The 18,072-nt window shown below is 49.8% G+C and overlaps 1 protein-coding gene across 1 annotated transcript; it reads right to left on the bottom strand.

Moving 5' to 3' along the window:
* Positions 1-1,746: 1,746 nt before the first annotated feature.
* On the bottom strand, positions 1,747-16,668 carry LOC140385959 (cathepsin Z-like). Its single transcript, XM_072468604.1, is given in 5 exon segments — positions 1,747-2,089; positions 5,092-5,221; positions 13,635-13,640; positions 14,282-14,470; positions 16,557-16,668. Coding segments are annotated over 5 exon segments (780 nt in total).
* Between the last annotated feature and the right edge of the window lie 1,404 nt (positions 16,669-18,072).

An 18,072-nucleotide genomic window follows, 5' to 3' on the forward strand; every position in this document is an offset into this window, starting at 1 on the left:
AGGCATTGTGTTGTGAGCGACCAGAAAGATACCTACAGTAGTGCTGAGGTTTGTGAGAAATTACTACAGTTCGGGAGACATTATTTGAAATAATTGCAGAAATTGGCAACTGGAATCCAATCCAGATATGTGTGAGATGATGCTCTTGGGCAGGACAAACAAGACAAGGGAATACATAACAGTAGAACCCTAGGAAGCACCGAGGATCAAGGGGATGTCAGTGTGATCCCTTAAGGTAGCAGAGCAAGTGCATACAATGGTTAAGAAGGCATATGGTATACTTGCCTTTATTAGCCAAGATATGGAGATGCCGGTGTTGGACTGGGGTGAGCACAGAAAGAAGTCTTACAACACCAGGTTAAAGTCCAACAGGTTTGTTTCAAATCACTAGCTTTCGGAGCGCTGCTCCTTCCTCAGGTGAAGGAAGGAGCTGCGCTCCGAAAGCTAGTGACTTGAAACAAACCTGTTGGACTTTAACCTGGTGTTGTAAGACTTCTTACCTTATTAGCCAAGGCATAGAGTTGAAGAGCAGGGAGGTTCAGCTAGAACCGTATAAAATGTGGGTTAGGTGGGAATCTGGAACTCGCTACCTGAAAGGGTGCTGGAGGCAAAGACCCTCGTAACAATTAAAAGGTATTTAGATCTGCACTTGCGATGTCAAGGCATACAAGGCTACCGGCCAAGTGCTGGAAAATGGGATTAGAATAGATGGTTGTTTTTGGCCAGTGCAGATACAATGGGCCCAAGAGCCTTTTCTGTTCTGTAGACCACTATGACCCTATGACCTTGGAGACAAAGGCAATCTGAAGGGAGAGGTGTAAAACCTGAAAGCAAAACCTTGATGGATGCAATCAAGGGAAAGCATAATTTAAAAGAAGATTTGAAAGTGTGACTTTTGAAAGCGGAATTTGAAACCGCTCGTGTGGAAGCCGGAGTTTAGTGAGACAAGGCGGCTCAGGGTATAAAAATCATCGGGGAGGATTTTGAGGTGGAATTCACAGACATGCACTTGGCTTCAGAGAGGAGCGTGCCTTACCACAGTCATATTGGGTGCTGAAAAGGGACTTTGTGTGTTAATGAGACCATTGTAGTTTAAAATGTACTTTGTAATCAGCATTAATCTTAAAATCTGTGTGTAATTGTTAAACTAAGGGGGGGAGTAAAGGCGTATCATCGAATTTACAGTGCAGAAGGAGGCCACTCGGTCCATTGAATTTGCACCAGCCCCTGGAAAGAGCACCCCAACCAAGCCCACACCTCCACCCTATCCCAGTAACCCCAACTAACCCTTTTGGATACTCAGGGCAATTTAGCATGGCCAATCCACCTAACCTGCACCTCTTGATTAATTGATATTTATTGTCACATATACCGAAGTACAGTGAAAAATATTTTTCTGCAGCCAAGGGAACGTACACAGTACGTACATAGCAGACAAAATAATAATCAACAGAGTCGTTGAGGAGTCTGGTTGCTGTGGGGAACAAGCTGTTCCTATGCCTGGATGTGCGCACAGACAGCGACCCAAGTCGGGAATCGAACCTGGGACCCTGGAGCTGTGAAGCAACCGTACTAACCACTGTGCTACTGTGCCACCCATGTATCATAATCCAATTTTTCGTGTTTAATAAATGCTTTTTTCTTGTTGTTTAAACTAGCGATCCTGTAGCTCTTCATCCATGTTTTATAAAGGAAAAGTAAAGGAGCCAGGGTTCCATTCTGGGATCTTTCCATCCAATTATAACATCAAATGGGATCTGAACACCTCTTGACATTGTGTTCTAAAATAGAGCCAGCACCATTCAATATCTGCAATGGTTTGGCCTCTCTCCGCTCCGCTTTGCAATGACCCCAATCATTTTTTTCCAAAGGGACTTTGTGGCCATGAAAATCCCTACCCTGCATTACATGGACAAGCAGCACACTCACCCATGGTTCACCTCAAGAGTTTCAGACTATCCAATACTCGCTTCCATTTTCATCCACACCCCAGCCTGCCGCTGTGTGATTGGTGATAGCTAGCGGCTCATATTTTGCAAACATTCCTCCGCGGTAAGCATCCGGTTTCTTTGTTGCCATTATACCACAACTGGAACCCAAACAAACACAGCAAGTTACAATTCCTGAGCGGTTTTGGTCAAGCGGATAGAAAAGGAGAAATTTTATACCGCTGACACACACACAGACTGACAAACAATTAGAAAAACAATCCAAGGGAAAGAAATGGGAAGTATCGTTTTTTAATGCTGTGAGTTATTACAATCTAGAATGTAATACCTGATAAGATTGTGGGGACAAAGTGAATAATAATTTTCAGAAAGGAGTTGGATAAATACTTGAAAAAAGAGTAATTTTTCAGGAGAAAGGCCGAGAAGTGGGCTGAATTGGAAAGCCCTTGCCAAGAACCAGCACAGATACAATGGAGTGTAGCTTCTTTGGGTGCCTATGATTCGATGATTCGATGTTAAAACATGAGCCAACTTCTTTTTAATCTGAGTATTCTTCCTTTTCGACAAATGTCAGCAAGGCGACCGAGTGATATAACTATATTCCCTTCTTTCATTCCTTTTGGATTTTCCCACTAACGGGAAAGTCCAAAGATGTGCGGGTTAGGTGGATTGGCCATGATAAATTGTGCCTTAGTATCCAGGGACGTGCAGGTTAGGTTATGGGGTTACAGGGATAGGGCAGGGTGGACAGGGGAGTGGACATGAGTAAAGTGCTCATTCGAAGGGTCGGTGCAGACTCGCTGGGCCAAATGGCCTCCTTCTGCACTGTAGGGATTCTATGATTCTGTGATACTTTGACTGGCCAAATGGACATGCAAGGCACTTTCTCAGTTCCTATGCATTGCTCACATGCAGCTGGTGTAGTGGCCATGGTGGTGTCATGAGGCTAATGTTACCTTTTGGTAAAGAAATGCTCTTGTGAAAATCACACATGACCTAATTCGATTTCATGTTGTCATAGTCCCCCGCTATCAACATCCTGGGGTTTATCACTGACCAGAAACTTGAACTGAACATGCCATATAAATACCGTGGCAGGTGAGAGGCAGGGAATCCTGTGCTGAGTAAGTCACTTCCTGACTCCCCAAAGCCTGTCCACTATCTACAAGGCACAAGTCAGGATGAATGCAGCTCCAACAACACTCAAGAAGCTTCACACCATCCAGGACACCACTTGATTGGCACTTCCGCAAACATTCACTCCCCCCACCACCAAAATAGAAGTAGATTGAATGGATGTATGAATTTATTATGTGATGTCCACTCATACCAATGTAGATTTCTTTTTGCTGCAAGCATTTTAAGTTATATGATGTTTGCTGATCTATGATTGAGTAACTGCAAGTTTGAGTGTTGAGTTTTTTTATTCACTGATGGGATGTGGGCATTGCAGGCTAGGCCAGAATTCATTGTCAATCATTAATTACCCTCGAGTAGGTGGTGATGAGCTGTCTTCTTGAACCGCTGCAGTCCACGTGGTGTAGGTACACCCACACTGCTGTTAGGAAGGGGGTTTCAGGATTGTGACCCAGCAACAGCGAAGGAACAGTGATATATTTTGAAGTCAGGATGGTGAGTGACTTGGAGGCGAACTTCCAGGCAGTGGGATTCTCATGTATCTGCTGCCCTTGTCCTTCTAGATGGTAGTGGCTATGGGTTTGGAAGGTGCTGTCTAAGAAACCTTGGTGAGTTGCTGCAGTGCATCTTACAGCTGATGCATACTACTGCCATCTTGTGTTGCTGGTGGATGGAGTGAATGGTTAAAGTGGCAGATGGGGTGCCAATAAAATATTGGATGGTGTCTAGTTTCTTGAGTGGTTTGGAGCTGCACCCATCCAGGCAATTGGAGAATATTCCATCACAATCCTGACCTGTGCCTTGTAGATGGTGGACAGGCTTCGGGGGCTGGTCAGGAGGTGAGTTACTCGCCGCAGGATTCCTAGCCTCTGACTTGCTCTTGTAGTCACAGTATTTATATCATAGTCCAGTTGAGTATCTGGTCAATGGTAACCCCCAGGACATTGACAATGGGGGATTCAGTGATGGTAATACCCTTGAATGTCAAGGGGCGATGTTAGATTCTCTCTTGTTGGAGATGTTCATTGTCTAGCACTTGTGTGGCGCGAATATTACTTGCCATTTGTCAGACCAAGCCTGGATATTGCCCAGGTCTTGATATATTTGGACATGGACTGCTTTGTTTTCTGAGGAGACATGAATGGTGCTGAACATTTTGTAATCATCAGCGAACATCCCCTCTGCTGACCTGATGATGGAAGGAGGTCATTGATGAAGCAGCGGAAGATATTTGGGCCCAGGACACTGAAAACAAACCCTTTTGCTTTTTCCAAGCAGAAGGCTATATTTGCCTCCACCACATATTCCAACATGGAGGCCATCTGTCCTCTCCTTTATTGGACTGGGTGGGATTCTCTGCAACCTCCCCCAGCCCTGCAACTCTGACATCTCTCAGTTCTTCCAATTCAGGTCTCCTGCCAACCCTGATATCAGTCACTCCACCAATTGCCTTTAGCTGCCTAGGCCCTACACTGGAATTTCTCCCCGAGACCGATGTCGCTCTCTCACTCTCTCTTCCTGTAAAATGCTCCTTAAATCCTTTGGTCTTCTGGCCTGAGGTTTCCCTATCTGGCTTGGAGTCAAATTTTGTTTGCTAACATTCATCGTGAAGCCTCTTAACACCATTAAATGTCTGGTGGGTGCATTATAAATGCAGGTTTTTGTGTCATAGGTCAACCAGCTGTATTCTGGCCAGACAACTTGAGAAATCCTTGCCTTGGAGACTGAATTCCTTGCTTCTCGAAAGGCTCGTTGCAATAACTGGAATTGAAAGAGTGGCAGGGAGGGAACTAGTAAAGGAAAACTAACATTTTCAAGCAGCAGCACTTTTGTCAAACACCTGATAGAGGCACCAATAACTGGCAATACCCAAAACCTCCTTTTCTTTTTTCAGCCCACTTCATCCACACCAGCCAAATAACTGAGTTCGGACAAATAACCAACAGAGAAAAGTCTTAATGAAATAACACAGGTTGGACAAGGCAGTAACAACCAAGTCCATTACCTGATAGGCCCATTGGTGTAGATCTCTGCCTTTATCTGGTCACCATAATCCCCAACTTTCCACAGGGTATAGTTCTGGAACACATTGCAGACACCAAAGGTAGTGCATGTACCACACTGGTTAAATGAATACAAATGAATATAATAGTCAAAAAGTGCATGTCAGAAGCTAAGTGACTAAAACTGACCTCCAATAGAGGTTTACGAATTATGATCTGGAGGCCGTTACTGGATGCTGTCTCAGTGGACAGAGCGAGGGTCAGGAAAAGGCCAGTACTCCCACAAAGTGTACTTCATCCAGCCAATAGTGTAACCACCAACACTATTTACCTACTCCCTAACAACACTGTGGAGCTGACAACTGCAAGCCGGCCCAAAGCGATTGTTAAACTTTCTCATGTCACAGGCTGGCACTATTTGAAGCGAATGACCAACGCAGCACTATCATTGTTTGCTTCAGCTACCCAGCTTAAGCAGCTTTGAGTTCAGTACAACTGAATGCTTAAACTTCAATCTTTTCCGGCACTGTACAGGAATGTACACTTACTCTGCAACACCTGTAACCATTTTAAATAGCATTTCCCCATCAATGTGACACCAAAATACTTCAAGAATTGCTTTGGGTCTGCATTATCTTCCTGATAGTATTTTTATTATTTTCTTTCTTTTATGCATTGCTCTTATCGGATGGCGGATCAGGCTTAAAGTGCCAAATGGCCTACTCCTGCTCCAACAATCTATGTCGCTCTGTAGTTATCAAATGTGGCCACTTGATGACAGCGCAGAGCACTTTTCACAACTCTGACTTCCATGTTGAATTTCTGATGTAGAAGGTGATTTTTTTTAATTTTAACTTTTTACATTTATACTTTAAGGATATAAATGGCACTCAATAGCCTAATTTTCACATTTCAGGTGATACTTGCACCCCAAATTTATGTTTAGCCACCCACAGTCACACAAATCTGTAACAATCTCAAACACCAGCCTTAATAGCCAAGCAGTTAACACTAAGGGGAAATGGTCGGTTAGCTCAGTTGGCTGGATGGCAGGCTTGTGATGTGGAACAATTGGGTTCAATTCCCGTATCGGCTGAGGTTAATCCATGAAGGTTCTGCCTTCTCAATCTTGCCGGAGGTATGGTAATCCTCAAGTTAAATCACCACCAGCAGGCAACGTGCCTCAATGACTACCGTCCGGTGGCCCTGACTTCAGTCGTAATGAAGTGCTTTGAGAGGTTGATCATGACGCGCATCACCTCCATACTCCCAGAACGCCTTGATCCACTGCAATCCGCATACCACCGCAACCGGTCCAGATCAGACGCCATTTCCCTGGCCCTACACTCATCCCTAGAGCATCTCGTAAAACAAGGCATCTCCTACATTAGACTCCTATTGATTGACTACAGCTCCGCCTTCAACACCATAATCCCAGCCAAGCTCATATCAAAGCTCCAAAACCTAGGACTTGGCTCCCCACTCTGCAACTGGATCCTCGATTTTCTGACCCACAGACCACAATCAGTAAGAATGAACAACAACACCTCCTCCACAATAGTCCTCAACACCGGGGCCCCGCAAGGCTGCGTACTTAACTTCCGGTTGCGGCTATACCTAGGTACGTCGCACGTTCGGCAGCTCCCGCCGGGAACGGACTTTTGGGCTCTTCAGAAGGGCCCCAACGTCAATTGTTCGACAACTTCCAGTGTGGGAAGGTGACAGCAAGGTCCCCCCGACACTATATGGATTGGACCAGGAGTGGAGCGGTTAAAAAAGTGATCCTGGTGCAGCGGAAAGTGCGAGGGAGGAAAAGCAAGATGGCGATGGGTGGAGACCAAGCAGCGTGGGCGCAGTGGTCGCAGGAGCAGCAGGAGTTTCTTAAACGCTGCTTTGCGGAGCTGAGGACAGAAATGCTGGCACCAATGAAGGCGGCGATTGAGAAGCTTGTGGAGACCCAGAAGGCCCAAGGGGCGGCAAAAAGCCTCGGAGAACGAGGACGAGATCTTGGGCCTGGCGGTGAAGGTGGAGGCGCACGAGGCGCTGCACAAGAGGTGGGCGGAAAAATTTGAGGACCTGGAGAATAAGTCGAGGAGGAAGAATCTTCGGATTCTGGGTCTCCCTGAAGGAGTGGAGGGGCCCGATGCCGGGGCATATATGAGCATGATGCTCAATTCACTGATGGGCCCGGGTGCTTTCCCGAGGCCCCTGGAGCTGGGTGGGGCTCATCGGGTCCTGGCAAGGAGACCCAAAGCCAATGAGCCGCCAAGGGCTGTAGTGGTGAGGTTCCACCGCTTTATGGACAGAGAGTGTGTCCTGAGATGGGCGAAAAAAGAGCGGAGCAGCAGGTGGGAGAACACGGAGATCCGAATTTACCAGCACTGGAGTGCGGAGGTGGCTAAGAAGAGGGCTGGTTTTAACCGGGCTAAGGCGGTGCTCCATCGGAAGGGGGTGAAGTTCGGGATGCTGCAGCCAGCGCGATTGTGGGTCACGTTCCAAGATCGGCACCACTATTTTGAAACGCCTGATGAGGCATGGAACTTTATACAAACTGAAAAGTTGGACTCAAACAGAGGGTTTGTCGTGGGGGGATGTTTATTATGTTTACTGCATTTGGGGAATGTTCTTTTTGTTTTGGTGCTGGGTGGGGATGGGTGAATGGATTTGATGTGGGGGCTGTGGGAGAGTTTGGGTTCTGAGCCTGCGGGATTCAAAGCTGGTACAGATCGATAGATAGGAGCTCCTTTATCGTAGCGAGCGTTGAAGTAAGACTTATGATTTGAGTGGCTGTTGCAGAAGGCTAGCAGAAGGGTGCAGAAGGGTGGCAGAAGGGTCGATTTGAACTTGGACTCTATTCTTATAGTCCCCAGGGGCTTCCTGCCTTTCGGGGCAGACCCTGTACCTGGTTCCAAGTGATTGGACTTTGTCCCAATCACTTGGTTCGATATTCTCCAATGCTGGAGCGATTCCTTGATCGATGGGCGGTCTTGGGGTGATCGTTCACCTCCCTTTGTGTAGGCTCCTGTTGGCGCCGAAGAGTCTGGGTTGGCTTTATGTGTCTAAATTGTTGCACATTGTTCCCAGGGATTGCTCATTAGTATGCAGATGGCTGGTGTTTTGTTGTGCTGATGGCTGCAGGTATCGATCTTGTCTGGCCTTCCCAGTGGTGAATACACAGTTTACCTGTAGCTGCTTGTTTTAGTCCTGTTGGCTGATTTTCCCATCAGCCTTTTCCGTTCGCCATTTTAAATGGGGGTTAGCCATTCTAAATCGGGAGTTAGCCATTTTAACTGGCTACAGTGGTCAGGGGAGAGCTAATCCCCATTAGGACCCACAGGGAGAAGAGAGAGAGGAGGGAGAGAGAAGGTTGGTGGGGGACATTTTAAGGGTGGACAGGAGTTATGCAGAGGCCCCCGAGAGGGGCTGCTTAGGGAACGACGGAACCTCCAGACGGAATTCGACCTGATGACCACGGAGGAAGCAGAGGCACAGTGGAGGAAAGCGCAGGCGGCGGCGTATGAGTATGGGGAGAAGGCGAGTCAGATGCTGGCACATCAGCTTCATAAGAGGGAGGCAGCGAGGGAGATTGGTGGAGTTAAGGATAGAGGGGGGAATACGGTGCGGAGTGCGGTGAGAATAAACAAGGTATTTAGAGACTTCTATGGGGATCTGTACAGGTCTGAGCCCCCAGCGGGGGAGGAGGGGATGCGACGATTCCTGGATCAGCTGAGGTTCCCGAGGATGGAGGAGGAGGTGGCTGGTTTAGGGGCGCCGATTGGGCTGGAGGAGCTGGTTAAAGGATTGGGGAGCATGCAGACGGGGAAGGCCCCGGGGCCGGATGGGTTCCCGGTTGAATTTTACAGGAAATACGTGGACCTGCTGGGCTCGTTGCTAGTGAGGACTTTTAATAAGGCGAGGGAGCGGGGGACCTTGCCCCCGACAATGTCCAGGGCGCTGATTTCTTTGATCTTGAAGCGGGACAAGGATCCATTGCAATGTGGGTCGTATAGACCGATCTCATTCCTCAATATTGACGCTAAGTTGCTGGCAAGGGTGCTGGCTACGAGAATTGAGGACTGTGTCCCGGGGGTGATTCATGAGGACCAGACGGGATTTGTGAAGGGTAGGCAGCTAAATACAAATGTGCGGAGGCTCCTCAATGTGATTATGATGGCCTCGGTGGAGGGGGAAGCGGAGGTAGTGGCAGCTATGGATGCGGAGAAGGCCTTTGATCGTGTGGAGTGGGAGTATCTTTGGGAAGTGTTGCGGAGGTTTGGGTTCGGGGAGGGGTTCATCAGTTGGGTCCGACTGCTATATCGAGCCCCGGTGTCAAGTGTGGCTATGAACTGGCGGAGGTCGGAGTACTTTCGGCTGTACCGGGGACGAGGCAGGGGTGCCCCTTATCCCCCTTGTTGTTTGCACTGGCAATTGAGCCGCTGGCCATGGCACTGAGGGAGTCCAGGAAATGGAGGGAATTGGTCCGGGGGGGAAGAGGAACACCGGGTGTTGTTGTATGCCGATGACCTGTTGTTGTATGTTGCGGATCCAGTGGAGGGGATGGTGGAGGGCATGCGGATCCGTAGGGAGTTTGGGGACTTTTCGGGGTATAAACTGAAGTAGGGAAGAATGAGCTCTTTGTGGTGCATTCAGGGGACCAGGGAAGGGGGATAGACGAGCTACCGCTGAAGAGGGCGGAAAGGAGCTTTCGGTACCTAGGGATCCAAGTAGCTAGGAGTTGGGGGGCCCTACACAAGCTCAATTTGACGCGGTTGGTGGAGGAGGATTTTAAAAGATGGGATATGCTGCCACTCTCACTAGCGGGTAGGGTGCAGTCGGTCAAAATGACAGTCCTCCCGAGGTTTATCTTTGTGTTCCAGTGCCTTCCCATTTTGATCCCCAAGGCGTTTTTCAAACGGGTAAGCAGGAGCATCATGGGATTTGTGTGGGTGAATAAGACCCCGAGGGTGAAAAGAGTGTTTCTGGAGCGTAGCAGGGACCGGGGGGGGGGGGGGGGGGGGGGGGGGGGGGGGGGCGCGGCTGACACTGCCGCATTTGTGTGGCTATTATTAGGCAGCCAATGTGGCGATGATCCGTAAGTGGGTAATGGAGGGAGAGGGGGCGGCGTGGAAGAGGCTAGAGATGGCATCCTGTGTGGGCACGAGCCTGAGGGTGCTGGTGACGGCACCGCTGCCGCTCTCGCCGACAAGGTACACCACGAGTCCGGTGGTGGCGGCGACGCTGAAGATCTGGGGGCAGTGGAGGCGACACAGGGCCGAGGTGGGAGCCTCGGTTTGGTCCCCGATACGGGAGAACCATCGGTTCGTCCCGGGAAGGGTGTATGAGGGGTTTTGGAGCTGGCATCGGGCAGGGATTAGAAGAATGGGGGACCTGTTCATCGATGGGACGTTTGCGAGCCTAGGGGTGCTGGAGGAGAAGTTTGGGCTACCCCCGGGAAACGCTTTCAGGTACATGCAAGTGAGGGCGTTTGTGAGGCGGCAGGTGAGGGAATTCCCGCTGCTTCCGGCACGTGGGATTCAGGCCAGGGTGATTTCGGGTGTATGGGTTGCAGAAGGCAGGGTTTCGGCGATTTACCAGGAGCTGAAGGAAGAGGAGGAGGCCTCGGTGGAGGAGTTAAAGGGCAAGTGGGAGGAGGAGCTTGGGGAGGAGATAGATGAGGGTCTGTGGGCTGATGCCCTGAGTCGGGTTAATTCTTCCTCCTCTTGCGCCAGGCTCAGCCTAATACAGTTCAAAGTTACTCACAGAGCGCATATGACAGGGGCGAGGTTGAGTAGGTTCTTTGGGGTGGAGGACAGATGTGGGAGATGCTCGGGCAAATCACGTCCATATGTTCTGGTCGAGCCCGACGCTGGATGGGTTTTGGAGGGGTTTTGTGAGGACTATGTCCAAGGTGGTGAAAGCCCGGGTCAAGCCGAGCTGGGGGTTGGTATTATTTGGGGTAACGTACGAGCCGGGAGTGCAGGAGGCGAAAGAGGCCGGTATTCTGGCCTTTGCGTCCCTGGTAGCCCGGCGGAGGATTTTGCTACTATGGAAAGATGTGAAGCCCCCTAATGTGGAAGCTTGGATCAATGACATGGCAGGGTTCATCAAGCTGGAGAGGATAAAGTTTGCCTTGCGAGGGTCTGTGCAAGGGTTCCTCAGGCGGTGGCAACCGTTCCTAGACTATCTCGCGGAGCGTTAGGAGGAGGTCAGCAGCAGCCCAAGGGCGGGGGAAGGGGTGATGGTGGGAGGGAGGGGGGGATTTCTTTTGGGGTGGCGTTTGGGTGAAGGTGGGGCGGGCGGGGGGGGGTTTCCCTATTTGTGTTTTTAAATGTTATATGGGGGGGTTTTGTATATGGGGGAAATCCAATGTATAAATTCTGCTTGTTGTGTTCTTGTTTCTTTCTTCTTGTGGGGGGGAGGGGGGACTTGTTGAAAATTTGTTGAAAAATTTGAATAAACATATTTTTTTTAAAAGGCTGCGTACTTAGCCCCCTACTCTACTCCCTGTACACAAACGACTGCGTGGCAAAACTTGGTTCCAACTCCATCTACAAGTTTGCTGACGATACGACCATAGTGGGCCGGATCTCGAATAACGACGAGTCAGAATACAGGCGGGAGATAGAGAACCTAGTGGAGTGGTGTAGCGACAACAATCTCTCCCTCAATGCCAGCAAAACTAAAGAGCTGGTCATTGACTTCAGGAAGCAAAGTACTGTACACACCCCTGTCAGCATCAACGGGGCCGAGGTGGAGATGGTCAGCAGTTTCAAATTCCTAGGGGTACACATCTCCAAAAATTTGTCCTGGTCCACCCACGTCGACTCTACCACCGAGAAAGCACAACAGCGCCTATACTTCCTCAGGAAACTAAGGAAATTCGGCATGTCCACATTGACTCTTACCAAATTTTACAGATGCACCATAGAAAGCATCCTATCAGGCTGCATCACAGCCTGGTATGGCAACTGCTCGGCCCAGGACCGCAAGAAGCTTCAGAGAGTCGTGAACACCACCCAGTCCATCACACAAACCTGCCTCCCATCCATTGACTCCATCTACACCTCCCGCTGCCTGGGGAAAGCGAGCAGCATAATCAAAGATCCCTCCCACCCGGCTTACTCACTCTTCCAACTTCTTCCATCGGGCAGGAGGTACAGAAGTCTGAGAACACGCACGAACAGACTCAAAAAACAGTTTCTTCCCCACTGTCACCAGATTCTTATGGACTGACCTCATTAACACTACACCCTGTGTGCTTCATCCGATGCCAGTGCGTATGTACATTGTATACATTGTGTTGCCCTATTATATATTTTCTATTATTCCCTTTTCTTCCCATGTACTTAATGATCTGTTGAGCTGCTCGCAGAAAAATACTTTTCACTGTACCTCGGTACACGTGACAATAAATAAATCCAATCCAGTCAGCCCTGGGGAAAGGGGGGGAAAGCAGTCTATGGTGCTCGGGGACTATGGCGACCATCATTTTCAATGTGATATAACCTCTATTTATTTCATCATTTAACCCCATCCATGAATTATTTACATGCTCACAGTTTAAGTGCTGTTAATCACGATTCCAAGATTTAAACAATAATTAAAAAATCTTAGCAGACTTTGCTGCCTGACGTACTGATAACTGACCAAAAAAATGGATTAAGGCGCACATTCGGCAGCGTGTTTGCTTCCTGAGGGGAGATTGGTTATTGCTAACATCATCTGAAGCAGTTGATGTACGAAAATTCAATGAGCCAATCTTAATTCATCTTTCAAAGATTAATTCTGAGGCGTAGACTGGGTGGTTCTTTCCGATGGTTCTTGAGTGAAGAGTAAACAGAGAACAGTCCAGCACAGTACAGGCCCTTCAGCCCACAATGTTGTGCCGACCACTTATCCTAATCTAAGATCAACCTAACCTACACCTCTTCAATTTACTGCTGTCCATGTGCCTGTCCAAGAGTCGCTTAAATGTCCCTAATGACTCTGACTCCACCACCTCTGCTGGCAGTGCATTCCACACACCCACCATTCTCTGTGTAAAGAACTGACCTCTACCTGAGTAAAGGTGAAGAGGTTCCTTCCTGATGTCCCTGATGAATATTCTTGTTGGAGCATCACTCAGCCAGCTCTTACACAGGGAAGGAGGTCATCTAGAGACATTCACAATTCTAAGTAGTTCTGATGAGGTAAATAGGAAAGGACAATTGTTGAGCCTGTAACCAAGAGAACATTAATTTAAGACAAACACTAAAAAAATGGAAGGTGGGGTTGGAAAATTACCGTGGAACGCTGTACCAAAAACATTGGGGGAAACAAAATGCAAGGTAAGTTCTAAAAGGGAATGGATAAAAATTTGAAAGAAGAAAAAAAAGAGATGGGATTAAGAGTAGGGCAGGAAAATGGGATATGTAGGCAACTATTTTACGAGAGCTAGCATGGGCATGAAGGGCCAAATGGTTTTCCGCTGTGATATAAAACTCTGTGTGGGTGAGTTACAGATTAAATGGGGACTGCAAATCCACCCACTGCCCAAAGGCTGAATTGCAATCTCAAAGAGGTATTTCAGTAAGGAGTAGAGGGATAAATTTATTATAATAATAATCTTTATTGTCACAAGTAGGCTTACATTAACACTGCAATGAAGTTACTGTGAAAATTCCGTATTCCTGTTCGGGTACATGGAGCGAGAATTCAGAATGTCCAAATTACCTAACAGCACGTCTTTAGGGACTTGTGGGGGGAAACCGGAGCACCCGGAGGAAACCTCGCAGACATGGGGAGAGCGTGCAGACTCCACACACACAGTGACACAAGCCGGGAATCGAACCCGGCTCCCTGGTGCTGTGAAGCAACAGTGCAACCACTGTGCTGCCGTGCTGCCCTTGATGCGTTAGATGAAGTAGGGTGTGTGGAAAATCATTTGCCGCATCAACACCAGCATGGACCAGTTGGGCCGAGTGGCCTGCTACTAAATTGCAAACTCTATGTAATTCTATGTAACATTGATGGCCATCCTTGGTTTTCAGGTGTGGCAAAGGGATCACATGCAAAATGTTTATTGTCCCGTGGATCAAGAACAGCTCCAATGAAACATAACAGTAATATTAAGACTGACATTTAAGTCTATTTAAAAGTATTTGTGCACACACAAAGGAGGTTCAGGTCTTAAGAGTTAAGAGAGGATCGTACCTTGGTCCTTCGCCTGGTAGTTGTTGCAGGTTTCATCTGGAATTCCATTAGCATGAGCGTAACTCCGAACCTCCAAGTGGTCTCCCCCGTAGCAGGAGCCAGAATGACCACAGTCTAGGACATTCTGGACAGACAGGTATGCAGATGGCCAAGCACCTTTCCTATTGATGTTGATACAATCTGAGGACACTAAGTAAAAGCAGACTTTTATCCCAAAGCCTTTTTCTCAGACATTACAACACTGACTTACAGGTCACTGGCTGTGAAGTACTTTGAGACGAGTTAGGGTTGTGAGATCCGCTGTATAAATTCTAGCCTTTCTTTTATTAGTTTACATTATTAAGTATGTAATCTTCCAGGGCAAGTTACCCAGACATCAGGGTATTTCAGGCAAGATAGCCGGAGTGAAACACATTGCTATTGGCTATTTGAAATGTCGTGCAGTGTAAACCACTGGGCTCCAATCTAAACGATCTCAATCTTCACATCCTATAACTCCAGGTGGCTAAATATTCGGGGAGTTCAGTGGTGGTGGCCACGTTGAAGATTTGGAGGAAATTTTGGCAGCACTTTAGGTTAGGGACAGAGTCGAAGCTGATGCCGATCCGAGGGAAACATGGGCGGGATTCTCCGAGCTTGCGTCGGGTGGGAGAATCGCCAGGGGCGCGGGAAATTCCCACCATGCCGCTCCGACGCCGGAGCGCGATTCTCCGCGGGCAATGGGCCGAACTCCCGCCGAGTCCCGCCGGCGTGGTTCAAACCTGGTGCCACCTGGCGGGAGGTCGGACCCACGGCCGCGGTGAACGTCCTGGTGGGGGGGGAGCGGGGGGATCTGACTCTGAGGAGGGCCTCCGCGGGTCCAGGCCCGCGATCGGGGACTTCCGATCATCGGACGGCCACGATCTGGAGGTGGCCTACCTCCTTACGCACAGCCCGCTGTAAGTTCCCCGACATGTTGCTCCGCGCCGGTGCGGAGATGGCAACCATGCGTATGCGCTGGCGCGGGTCCGGCGGGACTCGGCGGGAGCAGCAGCGTGCAGCACTCCGGCGCCATGCTAGCCCGCTAAAGATGAATTGTTGGGCCAGGAGGCCTGTTGTCGCCGGCGTACCACACTCCGGTGTTTAGGCTGGCGTCAACACTTGGCCAGGTGTTCGGAGAATCCCGGTCCAGGGGCGGGATTCTCCGACACCCCGCCGGGTCGGAGAATCCCTGGGGGCCAGTGCGAATCCCGCTCCGCTGTTCTGACACCGGCTGCCGTATTCTCCTGGTGGGGGTGGGGTTTAGGGCCCCCCCCGGCAATTCTCCGGGCCCCGATGGGCCAAGCGGCCGTCGTTTCCTGGCCAGTCCCGCCGGCGTGAAATGGACATGGTCCATCACAGCGGGACCTGGCTTGTAGGCCGGCACGGTGAGTTCTCAGGGGGCGCAGGGGGATCCAGCCTGGGGGTGCCCCCACGGTGGCCTGGCCCGCAATCGGGGCCTACCGATCTGCGGGCAAGACTGTGCCCCCCTGCGCAGGAAACACGCTGGCCGGTCTGCACATGCGTGGAACCACGCCGGCAGTTCTACGCAAGCGCCGGCCCTTCGGCGCTGGTTGGCGCGGCGCCAACCTCTTTGGCGCCGTCCTAGCCCCCAGAAGTGCGGAGGATTCCGCACCTTGCAGTCGGCCCGACGCCGGAGTGGTTCGCGCCACTCTTGGCGCCAGCGTCGGGCCATCCGGCCAGTTGCGGGAGAGTCCCGCCCCATGTGTTTGAGCCAACGAGGCTGGATGCGACGTTTCGGAGTTGGGAGGAGTGGGGCCGATGGAAATTAAGGACTTATTTCTAGAAGGGCGGTTTGTGAGTTTGGAGGAGTTGACGGAGAAGTTTGGGATTCCGCGGCGGGTGGCCTTTAGGTAGATGCAGCTGCGGGACTTTGCGAAGAATGTTTTCCCGATGTTTCCGTTGGCAGCGCCCTCCTCATTTTTAGAGGGGGTGTTGTTGGTGATGGCATTGGAGGGGGGGTCATCTCGGTGATCTGCGGGAGGATTTTGGAGGAGGTTAGGGCATTGTTGGAGGGGATTAAGGCCAAGTGAGAGGAGGCGCTCGGGAAGGAGCTGGAGGAGGGATTGTGGTGTGAGGTGCTGCAGAAGGTGAATGCCTCAACCTTGTGTGCGAGACTGGCTAAAGGTGGTACATAGAACGCACCTGACAAAGTCGAGGATGAGCCGGTTGTTTGAGGGGGTCGGAATGGAGGACATTTGTGAACGGTGTGGGATGGGCTTGGTCATTCATGTACATACATTCTGGTCCTGCCTGAAGTTGGATAAAGTTTGGAGGTAGCTTTTAAGCACGATGTCGGTGATGCTGCAGGTAGACCCGGAGCCCAGAACCCCGGGGGCCATATTCATGATGTCGGACTTGCCGGAGCCGTGGACGGGAGCGGGGGCAGATGCTCTAGCCTTCGCCTTGCTAATTGCTCACAGGCGGGTCCTGTTGGGGTGGAGGTCTCTGAACAAATACAGGAGATCCTGACGGAGGAGGGTGAACAGCCAGAGGTCATAGTACACATAGGTACTAACGACATCGGCAGGAAGAGTGATGAGGTCCTGCAGAAGGAGTTCAGGGAGTTAGGCAGTAAGCTGAAAAGCAGGACCTCTAGGGTTGTAATCTCAGGATTACCCCCTGTGCCACGTGCCAGTGAGGCTAGAAATAGGAGGATAGTGCAGCTAAACACGTGGCTAAACTGGTGGTGTAGGAGGGAGGGTTTCAGATTTCTGGACGGGTTGCATCTAAACTGGAGGAGCACCAATATCCTGGCGGGAGGTTTGCTAGTGTCACTCAGGAGGATTTAAACTAGGATGGCAAGGGGGTGGGAAACAGAGCGTTAGCTTAGAAGGTGTAATAACTGAAGGGGAAATAGAGAACCAAAATAAGAGAACAACATCACCCTCAGGCAGAGCAAAAAAGGTGACAAGTGTGAGAAAGGAGGTGGGCAATGCAGGTCTGAGTGTGTTGTACCTTAATGCGCGCAGTATACGGAACAAGGTGAATGAGCTTGTTACGCACATTGAAATTGGTCGTTAAGATGTTGTGGGCATCACAGAGACATTGCTGCAAGGGGATCAGGGCTAGAATCTAAATATACAAGGATATGTGTCCTATCGAAAGGACAGGCAGATGGGAAAAGGGGGCGGGGTTGCATTGTTAGTAAGGAATGAAGTTAAATCGATAGTAAGGAGCGATATAGCATCAGAAGGCATAGAATCTCTGTGGGTAGAGTTGAGGAATCAGAATCACCCCGTGTTTAAGGGGCAGCACGGTAGCATTGTGGATAGCACAATTGCTTCACAGCTCCAGGGTCCCAGGTTCGATTCCGGCTTGGGTCACTGTCTGTGCGGAGTCTGCACATCCTGCCCGTGTGTGCGTGGGTTTCCTCCGGGTGCTCCGGTTTCCTCCCACAGTCCAAAGATGTGCAGGTTAGGTGGATTGGCCATGATAAATTGCCCTTAGTGTCCAAAATTGCCCTTACTGTTGGGTGGGGTTACTGGGTTATGGGGATAGGGTGGAGGTGTTGACCTTGGGTAGGGTGCTCTTTCCAAGAGCCGGTGCAGACTCGATGGGCCGAATGGCCTCCTTCTGCACTGTAAATTCTATGTAAATTCTATGTAGATGTAACGATATTACGATTAAATAAGGGTAACTACAAAGACATGAGGGAGGAGCTGGCCAGAGGTGATTGGAAAAGGAGCCTAACAGGGAAGAAAGTGGAACAGCAATGGCAGGGGTTTTGGGGGGTTATTCAGAAGGCACAG

Source organism: Scyliorhinus torazame, chromosome 11, assembly GCF_047496885.1.
Source record: "Scyliorhinus torazame isolate Kashiwa2021f chromosome 11, sScyTor2.1, whole genome shotgun sequence".
NCBI classification, from domain to species: Eukaryota; Metazoa; Chordata; class Chondrichthyes; order Carcharhiniformes; family Scyliorhinidae; genus Scyliorhinus; species Scyliorhinus torazame.